The sequence below is a fragment of the Malus domestica genome, chromosome 12 (assembly GCF_042453785.1).
Source record: "Malus domestica chromosome 12, GDT2T_hap1".
In the NCBI taxonomy this organism is placed as follows: Eukaryota; Viridiplantae; Streptophyta; class Magnoliopsida; order Rosales; family Rosaceae; genus Malus; species Malus domestica.
This window is the reverse complement of record NC_091672.1, coordinates 28,227,204-28,245,136: the sequence shown is the minus strand read 5'-3', so window position 1 is coordinate 28,245,136 and position 17,933 is coordinate 28,227,204. Positions and strand designations below refer to the sequence as shown.

The 17,933-nt window shown below is 39.7% G+C and overlaps 4 protein-coding genes across 6 annotated transcripts; 1 reads left to right on the top strand and 3 right to left on the bottom strand.

Annotated features, from left to right (window-relative positions):
* The first annotated feature begins 808 nt into the window (after positions 1-808).
* On the top strand, positions 809-3,132 carry LOC103451179 (autophagy-related protein 18a-like). The gene is made up of 4 exons (XM_070810007.1): positions 809-1,782; positions 2,160-2,367; positions 2,609-2,750; positions 2,836-3,132. Exons 1-4 carry the CDS (start codon positions 955-957, stop codon positions 2,924-2,926), a joined length of 1,269 nt encoding a protein of 422 aa, XP_070666108.1. The 5' UTR covers positions 809-954; the 3' UTR covers positions 2,927-3,132.
* Positions 3,133-3,485: 353 nt separating this feature from the next.
* Positions 3,486-14,302, bottom strand: LOC103430468 (putative protease Do-like 14). 3 transcript variants are annotated; one of them, XM_070810010.1, is made up of 10 exons: positions 14,147-14,298; positions 13,976-14,063; positions 13,419-13,673; positions 13,177-13,304; positions 12,759-12,970; positions 12,467-12,548; positions 12,223-12,365; positions 11,997-12,117; positions 11,464-11,556; positions 3,486-3,557 (listed from the first exon to the last, which is right to left on the bottom strand). In XM_070810010.1, exons 1-10 carry the CDS (start codon positions 14,159-14,161, stop codon positions 3,501-3,503), a joined length of 1,194 nt encoding a protein of 397 aa, XP_070666111.1. In that variant the 5' UTR covers positions 14,162-14,298; the 3' UTR covers positions 3,486-3,500. The 3 variants fall into 3 exon arrangements, with proteins under 3 accessions (XP_070666111.1, XP_070666110.1, XP_070666112.1); XM_070810009.1 differs by lacking the exon at positions 3,486-3,557 and adding an exon at positions 10,911-11,253 and having other exon boundaries at positions 14,147-14,302; XM_070810011.1 differs by lacking the exon at positions 3,486-3,557 and adding an exon at positions 10,911-11,253 and having other exon boundaries at positions 13,419-13,720; positions 14,147-14,242.
* A 1,021-nt stretch (positions 14,303-15,323) lies between these two features.
* Positions 15,324-16,426, bottom strand: LOC103430469 (histone H2A.1-like). The gene is made up of 2 exons (XM_008368614.4): positions 16,099-16,426; positions 15,324-15,919 (listed from the first exon to the last, which is right to left on the bottom strand). Exons 1-2 carry the CDS (start codon positions 16,294-16,296, stop codon positions 15,527-15,529), a joined length of 591 nt encoding a protein of 196 aa, XP_008366836.2. The 5' UTR covers positions 16,297-16,426; the 3' UTR covers positions 15,324-15,526.
* A 274-nt stretch (positions 16,427-16,700) lies between these two features.
* LOC103450917 (histone H2A.1-like) lies at positions 16,701-17,589 on the bottom strand. The gene is made up of 2 exons (XM_008390322.4): positions 17,220-17,589; positions 16,701-17,116 (listed from the first exon to the last, which is right to left on the bottom strand). Exons 1-2 carry the CDS (start codon positions 17,421-17,423, stop codon positions 16,874-16,876), a joined length of 447 nt encoding a protein of 148 aa, XP_008388544.1. The 5' UTR covers positions 17,424-17,589; the 3' UTR covers positions 16,701-16,873.
* Between the last annotated feature and the right edge of the window lie 344 nt (positions 17,590-17,933).

Below are 17,933 nucleotides of genomic sequence, written 5' to 3'. Positions count from 1 at the left end.
GTGAATGACTAATATTGTTGATTGCTTGTAGATTAAATGACTGGAAATGAGTTGTACATAAAGACTACAAATGAGATCGATACTACTGGTGAGCAGCAGAGCTATTAAACTAGACAAAAGATGGCTTTTGTGAGGGCTGATCCTGAAAAGGATTGAGGTTGGGGGCTAAATATAGCTTCGTATGCAAATCTGGCTTGAGCAGAGTTTGTGTATTTATTTGTTTGATTGGTTGAGTGTCCATAATCCTTCTGCCTCTGCTACTATATATAGAGATCTTAAAAAGTCCCCTTGCTAAGAACAATGAACTTGCCCGAAAGAAGTTTGGCCAGGTTGCATTGTGAAATAATAAAATAAGCAAGTTTGTATTTCACCACATGATTTCACCTCACATCTCCACCACTTGTAATAAACTAACATTTAAAAGAAGCAATGTGACTTCTTTCACATGTTCTTTGCAAGATTGTCTGCATGATGTCTCCCATCCAAAGCCAAATATCCATCAAAGTTCAATGTTTTGTCTCATCATCCCCCAAATGTCATATTTTACCCAAACACCCAAGGACAAGGATTGTTTGCCCTCCCACTTCCGTGCCCTTCCGTGTCCTCCTGTTTTGTGTGGTCACGGTTAAGCCACGTCAACATTTTATATATTTTTTTTATAGAGATAATAGGACAACAATGAAATATAAAATGTTAACATGGCTTAACCGTGACCACACAAACAGTAGGGTATGGAAGGACACCAGTTGGAGGGCAGACAATCGTTGTCCAATACCCAAATAAGTAAAATGGTACACATTTCAGGTGCAAACACTAGCTATAAATATTTTCATGCACACTTCAAAGTCCAAAGCTTTACAGCAAAAACCAGACAAAAATCTTCAATTGTCCTAAAATTTGTATAAAAATCCCAAATTTCCAACACTTCGCCGGCCACCGTAATTTGATTAGGCCATGACCGCCGTCTCCTCCCCGCCTTTTCAATTCGTCCTTCTAGACTGGACTCCCGATTTACTCAACACACCCAACATGGCGCACCCGCAGCCTCAGTCACAGCAGCCTCCCAATTCGGCCTCCGATTCCGAACCCGGCGACTCCCACTCTCTCTCCACCCAATACCCAAGCCCAGGCCCGAACCTGAACCCGAACCAAATCCCCAAGATCCACCACCTGTCCTTCAACCAGGACCACGGCTGCTTCTCCGTCGCCACGGACTCCGGCTTCCGCGTCTACAACTGCGACCCCATCCGCGAGCTCTTACGCCGCGATTCCGGTCAGCAGGGCGTCGGAATGGTCCAAATGCTATTCCGCTACCCAATCCTCGCCCTAGTCGGCGGCGGTCCGGACCCGATTTACCCGCCCAACAAAGTCATGATGTGGGACGACGACGAGTCGCGGTGCTACGGCGAGCTCGTTTTCCGATCGGAGGTCAGAGGCGTCAGGCTCCGCGGCGACCGAATCGTCGTCGTTTTGGAGCACCAAATCTTTCTCTACAGTGTCACCGGAACGCTCGAGCATCAGATCATGACCATCTCGAACCCCAAAGGACTCTGCGAGGTCTCGCAGAGTTCGGGTCACCCCGTGCTGGTGTGCCCGGGGCTCCATAAGGGTCAAGTTCGGGTCGACCATTACGGGTCAAAGCGGACCATATTTATTGGCGCCCACAATTATGCGCTCTCTTGCTTGGGGCTCACGCAGGACGGCCGGCTGCTCGCTACGGCCAGCAGTAAAGGGACTTTGATTCGGATTTTCAATGCTTTGGATGGTTCATTACTACAAGAGGTATTTAAATTTCAATTCTTTTTCTTAATATTTTCAAATTAATGTGTTTTTGGGTGCTACTGTTCATGCCTATGAAGTTTACTTGAATCCGAATCGAATTACAGTCCTATGAAGTTTTGTCAAAGTTTGGTTTTTGGGAACAATTTGTCTCAGTAATGAGTCTGACATTCATGATTGATAGGATTTAGTTCATGCTTGATTAAGGGTTTTAGGCTCAAAATCGACATGGTAGCGGTTTCCTTGCAACCGAAGTTTGAGCGAAGCCCGAAAACAAAGCATGATTCGGGAACCAATTTGTCATCAATGTAGGTGTTATCTGTGGCATTAGCTGTGGTGCTGTGTGCTATATTTGAGAGCTTACTTGGTATCTTGTGTAGGTAAGGAGAGGAGCCGAGAGAGCGGAGATTTTCAGCCTTGCTTTCTCCTCTGGTGCACAATGGCTAGCTGCGTCAAGTGACAAGGGCACCGTCCATGTTTTCAGCGTTAAGGTTGATTCGGGATCCTTGGGGGGTGAGAGATCAAGCAGTTCATCAGAATCCAGTCACCCGAGTCCGTTGGGCATTTCATCTCTCTCTTTCATGAAAGGTAATATACTTTGCATAGTTTATACTGGATGGCTCTTCGGTTAACTTGCAGACGCTGTTACTCGGAATATCCTATGCCTGCTGCATTGGTGGCAAGGAAAGTTACTCGGAATATCCTACGTCTGCTGCATTGGTGGCAAGGAAATTTGTTCCCAAATCCGCAGGCGTTTTAGATTAATGTAAATTTCTAAATGAATAACAGTTGTGGATTCTGATCTTGGTCTCTTTCGGTTTCATTCTAGGTTTATCTTTCTCCGGTGTGCTGCCAAAGTATTTCAGCTCAGAGTGGTCAGTAGCTAAATATCACTTGCCGGAAGGTCTGCGGTACACCGTTGCCTTTGGCCACCAGAGGAACACGGTGGTGATCCTTGGCATGGACGGAAGGTAAGCGATTTTGATATTGTTTGTTCTTTTCTTTCCTGCTTCTGAATATTACTCGTCTAATCCAGTTATCGGATTACCAATGCAGCTTCTACCGATGCCAGTTTGACCCCGTAAACGGAGGAGGGATGACTCAGATTGAATACCATAACTTTCTTAAGCCCGAAGAAACCTCCTGAAGTAGTGCAAATATACAGTTATGGTAATGACTCCTATTACGTTGCGTCCTTTTGTCCCTTGCATTGCTTAGGGTTGAAATTAGTACATATCTGAGGAAATGAGGAATGTGCTAGAGATTGTTCAACATTTCAACATTGTAAATAAACTTGTCTCCAAATTTCTGCTTCGCAGCGTTCGGGATTAGTTCAATTTTGACCTTACTGTATGTTTCTGCGAGATTTACATACGTAAGATTAGATACAAGTCCACGTTACGTTCTTCATCCAATGAAGGAAGAAATAGACGATATTTGAGTTACAAAACGATTCACATCAATATAGAGAGTGTTTTTTTGAGCTTACATGAACACGTACAAATTGGCTGGCTAATGCATACACTCTTGTACTTTTTAGTCACGGGATTACAGGAATCAGACATAGCAAACATCTTGTACACAAACGCTTTTCATTCAACAACAATAAAGCTTTAAACCATTCAATTGGGTCGGCTGTATGAAACCTAAACGCTTTCCAATCACATATCTGAATTGGACTCATCTGGGATCATTGTTAAAGTCACTATCTCGTCCCTCGCTCATATAACGACTGCCTCGATGGGCACCCCGACTCGGTCTCCCATTATTTCAATGATCTGTCACAATTTCACCAATAATATGAATATCTTTATGATGTTGTTAGGAGTTTCCAGAATTACAGCTAATTCTGTAAATTTCAATGAAATAGTGTTTTAGGAGTTTCCAGAGTCCATTTAAATCCAAAATATCTTTATGGAAAGAAAATGATGAGACGAATCAAACTCGTTATTTTTCCACGACCTAAGATGGATTTACTTCTGCCTCTCCACATAGCCTTATAAGGTTGGACCTTATTTCTTGCACCCCTTGGCATAACTTGGAAACATCGATTGGACTTGGTGGCATGCATGTGAGAACGAGTTGGGTGAAGAGCATGTCGACATCTTGGGAGGGTTTGAGATTTTCTCACACAATTCGCAAACTCTTTGTACCAAAGCATCTCCCTGGCAACACATGTCGACACTATGAGGATATGGTGATCAAATACTATTGGGAAATAAGAATGAAAAATCGAAGTTTCAAACACTCTTGAGAAAAATCTCCACGGCTTACTTGGTGACATCCTCCAAGGAGTCGTCATTTGTGGGCACTTGTGGGGTCCATGTTGTGAGGGGTTGCGAGTTGATTATTGATTTATAATGCATTGTGATTGTAGGTCCATCGCACCTCGATTGCCACCTCAATTTTTTTTATTAGTGTAACAATTAGTACTCACGAGTTCTGTAAAATTTCTAGAATAATGTTAAGAAAATCAAATTTTAAATAATTTAATATTTGACAGTTAATTAATAACCTAATTATCAACAATAATTTTATTTGATAATAAAAAAAATTATTTCCCTAGTATTATCCAAATTTTTACAAAAATGCTAGAATTTTCTTGTATATTATTTTTCTTATGGTGGCACATATATTTGTAGAACATAGTCTTGTTGAGGAAGAAAATAACATTCACATTCTATTTAAAATAGAAAATACACCTGAAAAGAAAAATAATAAAAATTAAGATTGTGTGATAGATAAAATATGTGTGTGAATAGGTAAAGTAGCAAGCCATCCCTACCAACGGTTCTGGTTAGTTCAGCAGGGAAAAGTAGTGATATGTGATGTAGAGCGATGGGAGAAAATGATGCCATCTCTTTTTTTCTTACATTGAACGCACAAATGAGACCTAAATATAAATAAATAAATAAAGGGAGAAAGGAGTCCTCAAAACCCTTTTTATGGTAGGCACTCATGATCACAAGCTAGTGACAACTGATAAGATCATACATTTAACAATAGTACTTACTCTTAATTACCATTAGAGTTTGTAAATAAAAATGTAGACTATATTAGATTTTCGAAGTAGAACAATGTAAAACACGAAATGTATATCCTCATCAAAGATACAGAGTTTTACACATTATATATGCATGATAGCTCAACGCACGTTTCTTATTAAATTAAGAGAAAAAATTAACACCTAGATAAATAGACATGAAGACACTTAAAAAACCTAATTAGATGTTCGATGTTACATGATCAATATCATAATGAGAAACAATTCCTTAACCTAAATAAGGCCTAGCTTAGATCCCCATGAACTCCAAGACGAGGTAAGTTGGATAAAGATTCTCCTACTTATACTTTCACACAATACTGATTTATATAGAGAGTAATTTAAACATTTTCTTGAGTGTTGGCCTCATGAGTTACTATCAGCATCTTTCAGTTCACACCATAGCAATTGGCTTGACATTTTGTTGTGAACCCCACATGCCTTAACCTAACTATAAACAATGTCATAGTCAGGTCCACATAATGTAATTGTCCAGATTAAAAGTAAATAAATATATAACTTTGGTTGAGTTTTGGAGTTTCTTCACCCAAATTCTTCATTCAAAATCAAAATGATGATAGCTGCTACTTGTTTTGGGAATGATTTTTGTATATCATTCACACTTTTGTTTATATATGTCCCGTAATTCTTCTTCGGTTATTTAATTCAAAGATAAAAAATGAATATAAATGAGCATCGATCACTTCTCTTTGTTTATATATATTTTTATTGGAACTATATTCTACCATATATTTTAGAAATAATTTCAAGTTAGTTTGGGCGAAGTTAATGATTCGGTTATGCAGTTTCTTAATCTCTAAAACACAAAATCGGTCCCGATTTACATCATCAGATATTCGGATGTCGTAGATTGGAAAAATTAGATATTCAAATGTGTTACAACAGTAAGTTAATATTTTGTATTTGAAGACAAAACATATGCTGCTGTGTGGGGCCTTTATGTATCTACAATGTTGTCATAGACACTGAGTTCTTACTTGTTAGACGTTGTCAAAGTGCCTCGTAGCTTCCACTATGCTTATTCTGTTTTTTCTCTAGCTGAAGATTAAGTTGGCTTTACAGGAACTGGGTGGCCATATAATTCCAATCAGTAAAAGCGTCTTTCCTAATTCGAATTCAACTTCCTACGATATTGTTATATTAATATTATTTATTCCTTCTTTTTTGTCAGCTTTAATTTTCTCTTTCTACTTTCAAAGGTTTAGATACCATATACAATTAAATCCAGATGCTCTCCTCTTCCATTTTTTCATTTCCCTCCAGTCCCTTTCTATTTGAACACTTACGATTAAACATTTTGTGTTAACTTCTTTATAGGGAGAACAATACAGAGAAAAATATGTGAGAAAAAATAAGAAGAGTGAGATTTTAGAGAGGAGAAAATCTTACTCCTATACAATCATTCTTTTAGGTAGTGCAAGATGTTTTTCGCCCTTGGAAGTTTATTTTTGTTTGACTTCATTTTTAACCTCTAAAGATATGGATTCTTACAAGCAGCAAAAACAATTTGGAAGCGCATTACTTTCATGCAATATATACAATATATATATATATATACAGAGAGCTTAAGAGGAGGGATCCCCATTTTTTGAAAAAAATGGGGATTAGGTGTGGGGCCCACTTCACATCTAATTTCAACGATCCGAACCGTCTATTTTGTTAGTCTCGATTCATAGATCATCCTTGCAAAATATTAGCTAAATTGGAAATGTTTAAGACATCTAATTGGGTTCAAGGAAATGAACGAATACTTTGTTATATAAGAAAATATGAAATTGATATTGATAATTAAATATGCAAATGGTTTCGGATTGAATTGAATTTTTGCAAGGATGATCTATGAATCGAGACTAACAAAATAGACGGTTCGGATCGTTGAAATTTGATGTGAAGTGGGCCTCACACCTAATCCCCATTTTTTTCAAAAAATGGGGATCCCTCCCCTTAAGCTCTGTGTGTGTGTATATATATATATATATATATCTCGGATGAATTGTTCCGATAAAATTAGTTAAATTCAATTGATTTTTATCATCAATGTTTAACCTTTTTTGCATCCTCATCGATATTGATACATATATAGATTGCTAGTCCATCTAACATTTCCATAACTCATCGCACTCTATACTCCAAATATTTAAACAAACCCTAATCTCATTACGTAGACCTTCAAGCAATGGCAGCCCAGAAATTATTCCTTGTATACAACAACAATACCAACACCACCTTATTCCACTAAGTGAGGTCAACTGTTATAGAGATTCGACATGAAAACGAAGTACCAACTGTCGATTATCTAACGCCCTCTCCCACCTTCTTTATTCGTATCGTCGTCGTTTTGGAGCACAAAATCTTTCTCTACAATATCACCGGCTTAACGATCAAGCATTAGATCATGACCATCTCAAACCCCAAAGGCCTCTACGAGGTCTCGCAGGGTTCGGGTCACCCCGTGCTGGTTTGCCCGGGGCTCCATAAGGGTCAAGTTCGGGTCGACCATTACGGGTCAAAGCGGACCAAGTTTATTGTCGCCCACGATTCTATGTTTTCTTGCTTGGGGCTCACTCAGGACAGTCGGCTGCTCGTTACGGCCATCAGTAAAGGGACTTTGATTCGGATTTTCAATGCTTTGGATGGTTCATTACTACAAGAGGTATTTAAATTTAAATTCTTTTTCTTAATGTTTTCAAATTAATGTGTTTTTTGGGTGCTAATGTTCATGCCTATGAAGTTTATTCGAATCTGAATCAAATTATTGTCCTCTGAAGTTTTGTCAAAGTTTGGTTTTTGGGAACAATTTGTCTTAGTAATGAGTCTGACATTCATGATTGATAGGATTTAGTTCATGCTTGATTAAGGGTTTTAGGCTCAAAATCGACATGGTAGCGGTTTCCTTGCAACCGAAGTTTGAGCGAAGCCCGAAAACCAAGGTCCAAGCATGATTCGGGAACCAATTTGTCATAAATTTAGGTGTCATATGTGGCATTACAAGCTGTGGATCTGTGTGCTATATTTGAGAGCTTACTTGATATCTTGTGTAGGTAAGGCCATCTCCAACTGATGGCTGGCCAGATGGCTCGTTTTAGTCATCTGGCCCTCCAAGATCCTCCAAGATATTAATATTTTAATGAACAGTACAGGGTCATATTTGCCTCTGTCTCCAACCGAGGGCCAGAGGGCCAGATGGCTCGTTTTAGCCCTGTCATAAAAAACCGTCTCCAACCGAGGGTCAAAGGGTCATAAAGCCAAATATAATTTATTATTTAAAAACTACAACTTAAATTCAAATTCAATGGCTAAGTAACATCAGCTAGCCGTTGGATTTGAATTTTTTTTTGTTATAAATAGGGTGGATATTGGGATATAATTCACACAACTTTGAATTCAATCTATTTCAATTCAAGTTTGCAATGAATTCCAACTTTGGATCCTCTTCAGATTCCAATTGGGGGTCCTCATCCAATTCCAAAAGAGAAGCAAAATGGGCACAAATGAGACGAGAAAATGAGGAGTCTAATGAAGAAGTTCAAGTAAGACACAACAAACAAAACAGAGTAGCAGCCATAACTGTGGCCATGGTGTGTCAGCCAACTGAGGAATAACCTCAATGGGGTGGCTCTATTACTGGTCGCTGTTACAAACCACGAAATAGAGCGATGACGCATGCCAATCTAATGAACAACTACTTCAACCCTAACTTGGTATACACAGAAGAGGATTTCAGACGTCGCTTCCGGATGAGGCGTCATGTCTTCGAGCGTTTACTTCGTGATGTCCAACGGGTCAATCCGTACTTTGGACAGAAACGGGACAGAGCATGCCGCCCCGGTTTCTCACCTCATCAAAAGGTTACTGTTGCACTCCGAATGATGGCCTATGGCTCCTCAGCTAATTCGATGGATGAAACCCATGGTATGTCTAAGTCTACATGCCTCTTAAACAATTTTGTGACACAATTGTTCAGGTTTACACAGACGAGTACCTCTGCGAGCCAAATCAAGAATTTGAATTGGCTCATTCGCAAAGCTGAAGACCGTGGGTTTCCGGGCATGATAGGGTCATTAGACTGCACGCATTGGGATTGAAAGAACTGTTCCACTAGATGGCAATGAGGCTTTAACGGAAGGTCGAGAAAGCCAACTGTTGTGTTAGAGGCAGTTGCCTCATATGACACATGGATCTGACATGCTTTCTTTAGAGTCCATAGATCCAAAAATGACATTACAGTTCTTGGGCGTTCACCCTTCTTCAATAACTTAACGAAAGGTAAAACACCTCAACTTGACTACTACATCAACGATCGTCAATACAATATGGGGTATTACTTGGCATATGACATCTACCCAAAGTGGGCGACACTTGTCCAAGCAATTCCAAACCCTAGGAATGACGCAGAAAAGTTGCTTACCTTACACCAAGAGGCATACCAGAAATATGTTGAGAGAACTTTCGGTATTCTACAAGCACGGTGGAAGATCATCAACGAACTGGCAAGAGAAGGAGTCAAGAAAATTTAGACTCCATCATGATGTCTTGCATCATATTACACAATATGATAATGGAGGATGAGCGAGATAGGTATATTGATGGAGAGTCCGATGACGACCAAGAAGATCCAAATAGGTCAAGAAGGGCTCGTGCAAAAATATATGATGGGCCTAATTTTCCTTTCAATCCAAGAACTTGTAGTATCTCTATAAATGAGTACATGAGGCGCTATAGAATGATACATTCTCGTGCCACAAATAAGTACCTACAACAGGATCTTGTTGCACATCTTTAGGCCAAAAGAAGCATGGAGTAAGTGTTTAAGTTTTATGTTGTTAAATGTTTTTAAAAATTTTGTTTAAGTTTCATGTTGTTAATTGTTTTTTTATGTTGTATAATTTGTATGTTGGTTAATGTTATTTAATGTTGTTTCATATTGTTTAATGTTGTTTCATGTTACTTCATTTAATTTAATGTTGTATAATGGCTTAGGAAGTTATAGGAAAGAAACATAATTTTAAAAAAATATGAAACAAACTTTGTGAAATAGAAGTTATAGGAAAAAAAAAGAATTCAAAATAAAATGAAACAAATTTTGCGAAATAGAAGTTATAGGAAAAAATGGAATTTAAAAAAATATGAAACAAATTTTGTAAAATAAAAGTTATAGGAAAAAATAGAAGTTATATGAAAAAATTTGTAAATAAAAAATAATAATCAAAACTGTAATATACTTTGCATAGTTTACACTGGAGGGCTCTTTGGTTAACTTGCAGACGCTGTTACTCGGAATATCATATGCCTGCCGCATTGGTGGCAAGGAAAGTTACTCGGAATATCCTATGTCTGCTGCATTGGTGGCAAGAAAATTTGTTCCCAAATCCGCAGGCGCTTTAGATTAACGTAAATTTCTAAATGAATAACAGTTGCGGATTCTGATCTTGGTCTCTTTCGGTTTAATTCTAGGTTTATCTTTCTCCGGTGTGCTGCCAAAGTATTTCAGCTCAGAGTGGTCAGCAGCTAAATATCACTTGCCGGAAGGTCTGCGGTACACTGTTGCCCTTGGCCACCAGAAGAACACGGTGGTGATTCTTGTCATGGACGGAAGGTAAGCGATTTTGATATTGTTTGTTCTTTTCTTTCCCGCTTCTGAATATTACTCGTCTAATCCAGTTATCGGATTACCAATGCAGCTTCTACCGATGCCAGTTTGACCCTGTAAACGGAGGAGGGATGACTCAGATTGAATACCATAACTTTCTTAAGCCCGAAGAAACCTCTGAAGTAGTGTAAATATACAGTTATGGTAATGACTCCTATTACGTTACGTCCTCTTGTCCCTTGCATTGCTTAGGGTTGAAATTAGTACATCGTAAATATCTGAGGAAATGAGGAATGTGCTAGAGATTGTTCAACATTTCAACATTGTAAATAAACTTGCCTCAAAATTTCTACTTCGCAGCGTTCAGGATTAGTTCAATTTTAACATTACTGTACGTTTCTGCGAGATTTACATACGTAAGATTAGATACAAGTCCACACTACGTTATTCGTCCAATGAAGGAAGAAATAGACGATATTTGAGTTACAAAACGATTCACATCAATATAGAGAGTGTTTTTTCGAGCTTACATGAACACGTACAAACTGGCTGGCTAATGCATACACTCTTGTACTTTTTAGTCACGAGATTACAGGAATCAGACGCAGCAAACATCTTGTACACAAACGCTTTTCATTCAACAACAATAAAGCTTTAAACCACTAAATAGGGTAGGCTGTACGAAACGTAAATGCTTTTCCAATCACATATCTGAATTGGACTCCTCTGGGATCACTGTTAAAGTCACTATCTCGTCTCTCGCTCGTATAACGACTGCCTTGATGGGCACCCCAACTCGGTCTCCCATTATTTCAATGATCTGTCACAATTTCACCAATAATATGAACCATCATACTGAATAATCATATATATAACCAAGTCATATGCTAAAGTTTGGAGCAAATACTATCGATGTCTACTCAGACAAATTTCAGCAACAAAAAACTGACTGTAAATATTTCACACTATAGCATTCACTTTCAATCCAAACTGTAACGATATTATTGTACGGGTTCTAATATGGCAATACCTCCTTGATGCTCTCAACAGCGTTTCCATCAAATTCAATAACAACATCACCAGGACTGAACCCAGCTCGTTCAGCAGGCGATCCAGGAGTTACCTACACGAACATTGGGCAGATTATCAGACAAGCGATCCAGCCATCTCAACAATCAAGCAGGAATATGTTCGTTCCCCTGGATGTACAATGTCAAGGTATTCACGATGAAGTTAAAGTAAGAGCATGGTGCATTAATCTTATTCATCGTTTCCTAGCACCCAGTGGAAATAATTGTGTTATTTGTTGAATCCCAACGTTCTATAACAGCCTCGTGTCTGTGTTTGTACATCACGTACCCATTTGGACAATACTGATGCATATCAAGGTAGGGAAAACAACTTAGGCACTATTACCAGATTGGCTATGAAGCCATTTAAAAATCTTGCAATTCAGAAACTGCCATAGGATGGAATCTACTGATATGTTTTCTACACGGATAGATTCAGCTACTATTTGGATAAATGTGCATAAATTTAGGAAGGAAGCAACTGTATACATACCATAGGCACTAGAATGCCTTTCTTCACATTTGGGAATGTAGGATCTCTTTCTTTAAGCTGATTGATGATCATCTCATTGAGATCGATCATCTTTAGTCCAACCCAAGGCCGAACAACCCTCCTGCCAAAGATGACCGATTAGCTTCACAGATATTGTGATAAAGGAAACCAAATTGTCAAAGACTTATATGACTTTAGACTAATGAGTTTCATGCTGAAAGTATACCCGCTTTTCTTGAAGTGCTCTATGATTTTGGTGACTGAATCGATTGGGAAGGCAAAACTCAATCCATCAGCAGCAAGTACTTTCATAATATTAACACCAATCACTTCTCCGTCAATATTCACCAAGGGCCCCCCAGAATTGCCCTGCACCACGCAAGTGAGAGACCAGAAAAAAGGAGCCAAGTCTTAGGCACATTTCATAGTCATTATTAAGGGACACACACAATGAAGAGTGAGAGAGATACCGGATTGATTGCGCAATCTGTCTGTAAATACTCTCTCCGCACTCCACCAAGACCCAAATCAGTGCTCTTTCGGTCAACACAACTAGATTTCAGGGAGAAAACAAAATGAGGAAAAGGCAAGAACTAGTGCTTACCATTGTCAATTTAAGACACAACGCTAGCTTTTCTTACTCAACATCTATCATCTACATAACATGGAAGGCTTGAAATTGTTCGTGTTGCTAGAAGTTCCACTTCATAACCGGTAAAAGAAAAGAACAACTCCTTATTACTCAAAATTATTATAACTTACCTTATAATACCAGCTGTGACAGTATTCTGAAGTGAAAGTGGACAACCAACAGCTATCACCCAATCCCCAGGTTGAAGTTTACGCGAACTGCCGAGCTTTGCTGTTGGCAGTGGGGTTTTAGAATTGATCTTTACTATAGCCACATCGGATTGTAAATCTGCATTGACCACGGTACCCTCAAATGTTCTACCATCTTGCAAAGTGATATGAACCTGTACCAAGTTACACCAAACATCAAACCTACTGCATTTCATAACCCAGTCTTACGACTCTTACCCCATTTTACAACATCCTTAATAATGTCCTAACATGAATTATTTTCAATTTTAAATATGATTTTAAACTTTGAAATACATGCCCTTCCTATATGTAACAATGTGATATTTTAAATGACGAAAACTGGGAAGTAGTTTCTAACCTTCCCTTTTGATGAAGCTCTCAGGCCATAAAAATCAACTACAGTATGAGCACATGTTAAAATTGTACCGTCCTCGTTAATAATAGTTCCAGAGCCTATACTCTTTCCCGGAGTGATCCCATATGCACCTACAAGACTCAGTTGACAAATTAGCATTATTGTCGATTTCACAATATAATACACAACAACCTCAAAATAAAATGCAAAGTAGGAAAAATAAACATCCCAAAATGTACGCTTACCCTGTGGAGCAGAGATATTGACAACAGCAGGACCGACCTTTGCAGCCGCCTTTGCGAAAGAATCTCTGCCCAAACATCCAGAACATGGCTTTGGGGTCTCTTCAGATGGGGAAACACCATAAATATCCTTCCTTATATCTGATGGTGGAACTGGACTACTTCCCACAGAAAATAGAGGAGCCAATAGCTCCGTTTGCCATGGAAGCAGCAGCGATTCGGGCAATGGCGCAGGGATTGACACTGAAGCCGTATAGTCTAAAACCCAATTCATGAGCAGTGATATGGACATTTAACAATTACAGCTACAAATAATGGTCTATTAATCACAGTTAATCGATTAAAAGCACACTAATTTTTAGCCTCAAATTAAAGTTTATAAATGCTAAGCGCAAAAACATCTCAAACGAGTCACGATCTCAATTCATATTTTGATCAATCAAAACCCAACATTTGATTTCTCATGTCCTCAATTGCCCAGCAAGCAAAAAGTGTTTGACAACAAGAAAAGATCAAAATTCAATATGGAACAAACATAAAAAAAAGAACTTGGAGCTCACCGGAGTTTCTGCTGCCGTTGGTGTACAAAAAAGCCGACCCTGCAGCGGCGGCAATGGCGGCAATCCGGTTCCGAGTTGAAAATTTTCTCTGCCGGAATCAGATGGGAAATTCATAAGTTTCTAGAAAAGTAACAAAATTTGAAAATAATTTGAATTAAAGTGCGAGAATACCAGAAAATCGTTCATGAGTAGAGGGAAGAAGAAAGCTTCTGGAATGTGTTTGGAAGTTCTGGAACGCAAAATACACCAAAACCCCGCGATAAACCCGCCCTTCTGCTTTTGTTGACGGCGCCTTAAATCTCAGAGACCGTACTAGAAGTTTTGAATGGGCTCTACAAACCAACCATCAAGTTTAAATGGGCTTTTCCCATATGAAGCCCAAGAAAACAAACTTTTCTCCACCCTCTTCAAATTTTTTTTTTTCTTTTTTGAGTACATCGATATTTTTACCCTAAGGGGAGGAGGAGTTCGGCTAAGCCACATAATGGGCAACCTAATTTGGTATTGAATTAGTCATCCACGAGATTCGAACTTAAGATCTCTCACTTCCAAGTGAAGAGTAATACCACAAGATCGTAGTATTGAGTGACAAATCATTTTTTCTTTTAAATGAGCGAAAACGTTGGTGGGTTAAATAGTTGGTTATTAGTTTGAGAAAAATCAATAGGAATCGAATTTGCACTATTTTGCATAAACATGATTTATTTCGCTACTACGGTAAAGCTCCATCTACAACAATTTTAGAAAAACGTTACTTCTTTTGAAATATTGACCCATGCACGAATTTTTTCTTCCCGCCGCTTCAATTGAGCAATGATTTTAAAGTAATTCCATCCTTTTGATTTGCCTACACTGTTCTCGAGTCCTTTAATATGCGTCAATCGATCATCTACCATTACAATTGTCAATTTTTTTAGATCACATTAAAGGTTATTTTCATGAATCGAGATCTTTTCTGCATCTCACAGCCTTAGTCGACAAAGCAAAGTTATCCCAACCATACATTTCAAATCTTACAATCCCCATAGTCTATCTTACTAACTCACCTTACAAAACCTAAAGGTTCGAATCTAACTCTCTTGAACGGCTCGAATTACGCTATCCGTCAGCTCTAGACTGCGAGATCCGAAGAGGATCTGAATTCTATTTTCATCTATTCGCATGGAGAAAGCTAACTGAAAAGAGATCAAATTGACCATTGAAACATCTTGGCATGTTTAGAAAATTGGGTCTCGAAGCCAAAATCAAGGACAAGGGAGAAATTCGAAGAACATTATTAGTTGCATATGTGAGGTAGGCTAATTCGACAGGTCAATGTGTCCAACCACTTGCATTTCGAAAAGTCAAATTTTCACCAAAAAGGTTGCATTTTGATCACCATTTCCATTCACAAAAGCAAGAAAAATCCATTGGAGGCTGCCCAGAGTATATCCAACCCTCTACAAGTCCCATTTGAGCACTACTCACTAAACCAGTGATTACCCCATAAACCAAAATCCAAAACACAGACTAAATTACCTAACTTCCCTACTCAGTCACTGACATTCATGATCATGTAGTTGTTGATAAACCAGAAACACCAGACGACGAGCTCCTCGAAGCATTGGGGGAATTGGGGACATTTTCCGCAACATCAGAAGCTGAATCGGCAGCCGCCGCAGGCGGGTTTGGAGAAAATTCAGCGGCGGGAGCGGAAGGGATATCGGCGACGGTCTTGGCGGGTTTGGGAGACTTCGCAGCCTTCTTTTTGGCATCACCACCGTTGAAGGCCGGCTTCGGAAGCAAAACGGGGTTTATATGTGGAAGCACACCCCCGCTGGCGATGGTCACTCCTTTCAAAAGCTTTCCCAACTCCTCGTCGTTCCTCACGGCCAATTGCACGTGCCGCGGGGTGATTCGACTCTTCTTGTTGTCACGTGCCGCATTCCCAGCCAATTCCAGAACCTAATTCGACAACCAACCCAAAAAACTCAGCTCTCATTTTCGTTTGCCGAATTTTCTCGGCAACCAAACAGCAAATAGAAACAGAACGATTTCAAGAGAATTTTTCACACAATAACCAGACCAGACTAAAAATATTTTGATTTTTGAGGAAAAAAAATGTAAATTAGATGTAAGACTACCTCAGCAGCGAGGTATTCAAGAACAGCGGCCAGATAAATCGGAGCCCCGGTGCCGATGCGCTGGGCGTAGCGACCGGCTTTTAGGAAACGGCCGATCCGACCCACCGGAAATTGCAGGCCAGCCCTGGACGATTTAGTAACCTTCTTCCTCCCTCCGCCTTTCCTGCCACCGAAGCCTCCGCTGATCGCGGCGACCATTTCCTCGCTCACGGGTTTACAAGTGAAACGATCGTTTTGGAGGGAAAGTTCAAGGGCTTCGTAGCGCTCTGATTTTAAATTTGGGAACCGCGGAATTTGGCCGGTCGTTCTTATAGGGAAATGCGCCACCTGGGCGATCCGTGATTTTATACGATCGACGGCTGCAAAAGAGACACGTAGCTATCCAGGATTTACCGTGAGCGGGTTTGGAGGAGTTAAGGTTCATGTTTGCGTTCCACGGGTTTTTTGGTAAATTGCTAATTAAGAACCAATTTCTGTATTTTCTTTCGGGATTAACCCAATTATCTTGCAAATAAATAAAGATAAACATCTCTTTTTCCTTAATAAATTTTGAGGGGCACTGGTGAAATTTCACGTTTAAATAAATAAAATGAAATTCCAAGTTACGATGGGAAACGGAATTTTAATTCACAAAACCATATTTTTCCACTGAATTCCAGATATACCCTTAATGCATTTTTGCACAACAAACAACACATATCGTTACATCAGATTAACCAAAAGACTAAAATACCCCTAGACTTTGTAGATATTCCTACTGAGAACGGCGTGCGTTTTATGCCTTCTTGGGCGACTTTGCTGCCTTGGGAGATTTGGGCGCCTTCTCGCCTTCCTGGGAGCCGGTTTTCTTCGGAAGCAAGACTGGGTTGATGTTGGGGAGCACGCCGCCGCTTGCGATGGTCACTCCGGCAAGGAGCTTTCCAAGCTCCTCGTCGTTTCTCACGGCCAAGAGCACGTGCCTCGGGTTGATCCGAGTCTTTTTGTTGTCACGTGCCGCGTTTCCCGCCAATTCCAGCACCTGATTTCGATCCGCCACCGTAAATTAATTAGCAAAAATTGAATATCCATACACATATAAACGGAAAAGGTTTAGATCTGAAAAAAGTGGATCGTGAAATTACCTCGGCTGCGAGGTATTCGAGGACGGCGGCGAGGTAAATGGGAGCGCCGGTACCGGTGCGCTGGGCGTAGCGGCCCTTTTTGAGGAAACGGGCAATACGACCGACGGGGAATTGCAGGCCGGCTTTTACTGACTTAGACACCGACTTCTTCCTCTCTCCGCCTCTTCTTCCGCCGGCGCCCTTGGTGACTTTCGTGGTTTCCATTCTCTCTGAGCTTTCTGGGGAAACGAAAACGATGCGTTTAGGAGGGAAAGTGTTTGTTTCGACGCTCTGGGATTTGAATTTGGTCAGGACTGGTTTGGTGAGTGGTGTTTATAATGGGGGTGTGCCACGCTGGCAATCCGTGCGGATTTGGTGCGGCCAATGAGATGAGTTTTAATTGAAGGGAAGGGTTGTGATATTTATGACGATCAACGGCTGTGATTTAATGACATGCTGGCAATCCAAGTCCTTTTGGGTGTGGCGACTAGTTGGAGCGCTGCATATGCTTTTGGATCAATGCTGTGAGACTTTTTTGTCATTCATTAAAATACAATTTAGTCCATGTTCTACAGAAAATTATGAACAGTTTATGTAATTTCGCACAAATTAAATTTTGTCATTTTTTAACTTTTATCATTCATATGTGATCATAACATATGTCTAATTTAAAAGATACAAATATAAGTTGCTCCCACATTTCCCAAAAAAAATTGTTACATACAAAATGTACGG

Coding starts and splice junctions, on each gene's coding strand:
- LOC103451179 (XM_070810007.1), top strand. CDS start 955: ATGACCGCCGTCTCCTCCCCGCCTTTTCAATTCGTCCTTCTAGACTGG. Junction 1,783..2,159: donor ATGGTTCATTACTACAAGAG/GTATTTAAATTT, acceptor TATCTTGTGTAG/GTAAGGAGAGGAGCCGAGAG. Junction 2,368..2,608: donor ATCTCTCTCTTTCATGAAAG/GTAATATACTTT, acceptor GTTTCATTCTAG/GTTTATCTTTCTCCGGTGTG.
- LOC103450917 (XM_008390322.4), bottom strand. CDS start 17,423: ATGGAAACCACGAAAGTCACCAAGGGCGCCGGCGGAAGAAGAGGCGGA. Junction 17,117..17,219: donor TCGAATACCTCGCAGCCGAG/GTAATTTCACGA, acceptor GATCGAAATCAG/GTGCTGGAATTGGCGGGAAA.
- LOC103430468 (XM_070810009.1), bottom strand. Junction 12,971..13,176: donor GAGCTTCATCAAAAGGGAAG/GTTAGAAACTAC, acceptor AACTTGGTACAG/GTTCATATCACTTTGCAAGA. Junction 11,254..11,463: donor CTGTTGAGAGCATCAAGGAG/GTATTGCCATAT, acceptor AAATTGTGACAG/ATCATTGAAATAATGGGAGA.
- LOC103430469 (XM_008368614.4), bottom strand. CDS start 16,296: ATGGTCGCCGCGATCAGCGGAGGCTTCGGTGGCAGGAAAGGCGGAGGG. Junction 15,920..16,098: donor TTGAATACCTCGCTGCTGAG/GTAGTCTTACAT, acceptor TTGTCGAATTAG/GTTCTGGAATTGGCTGGGAA.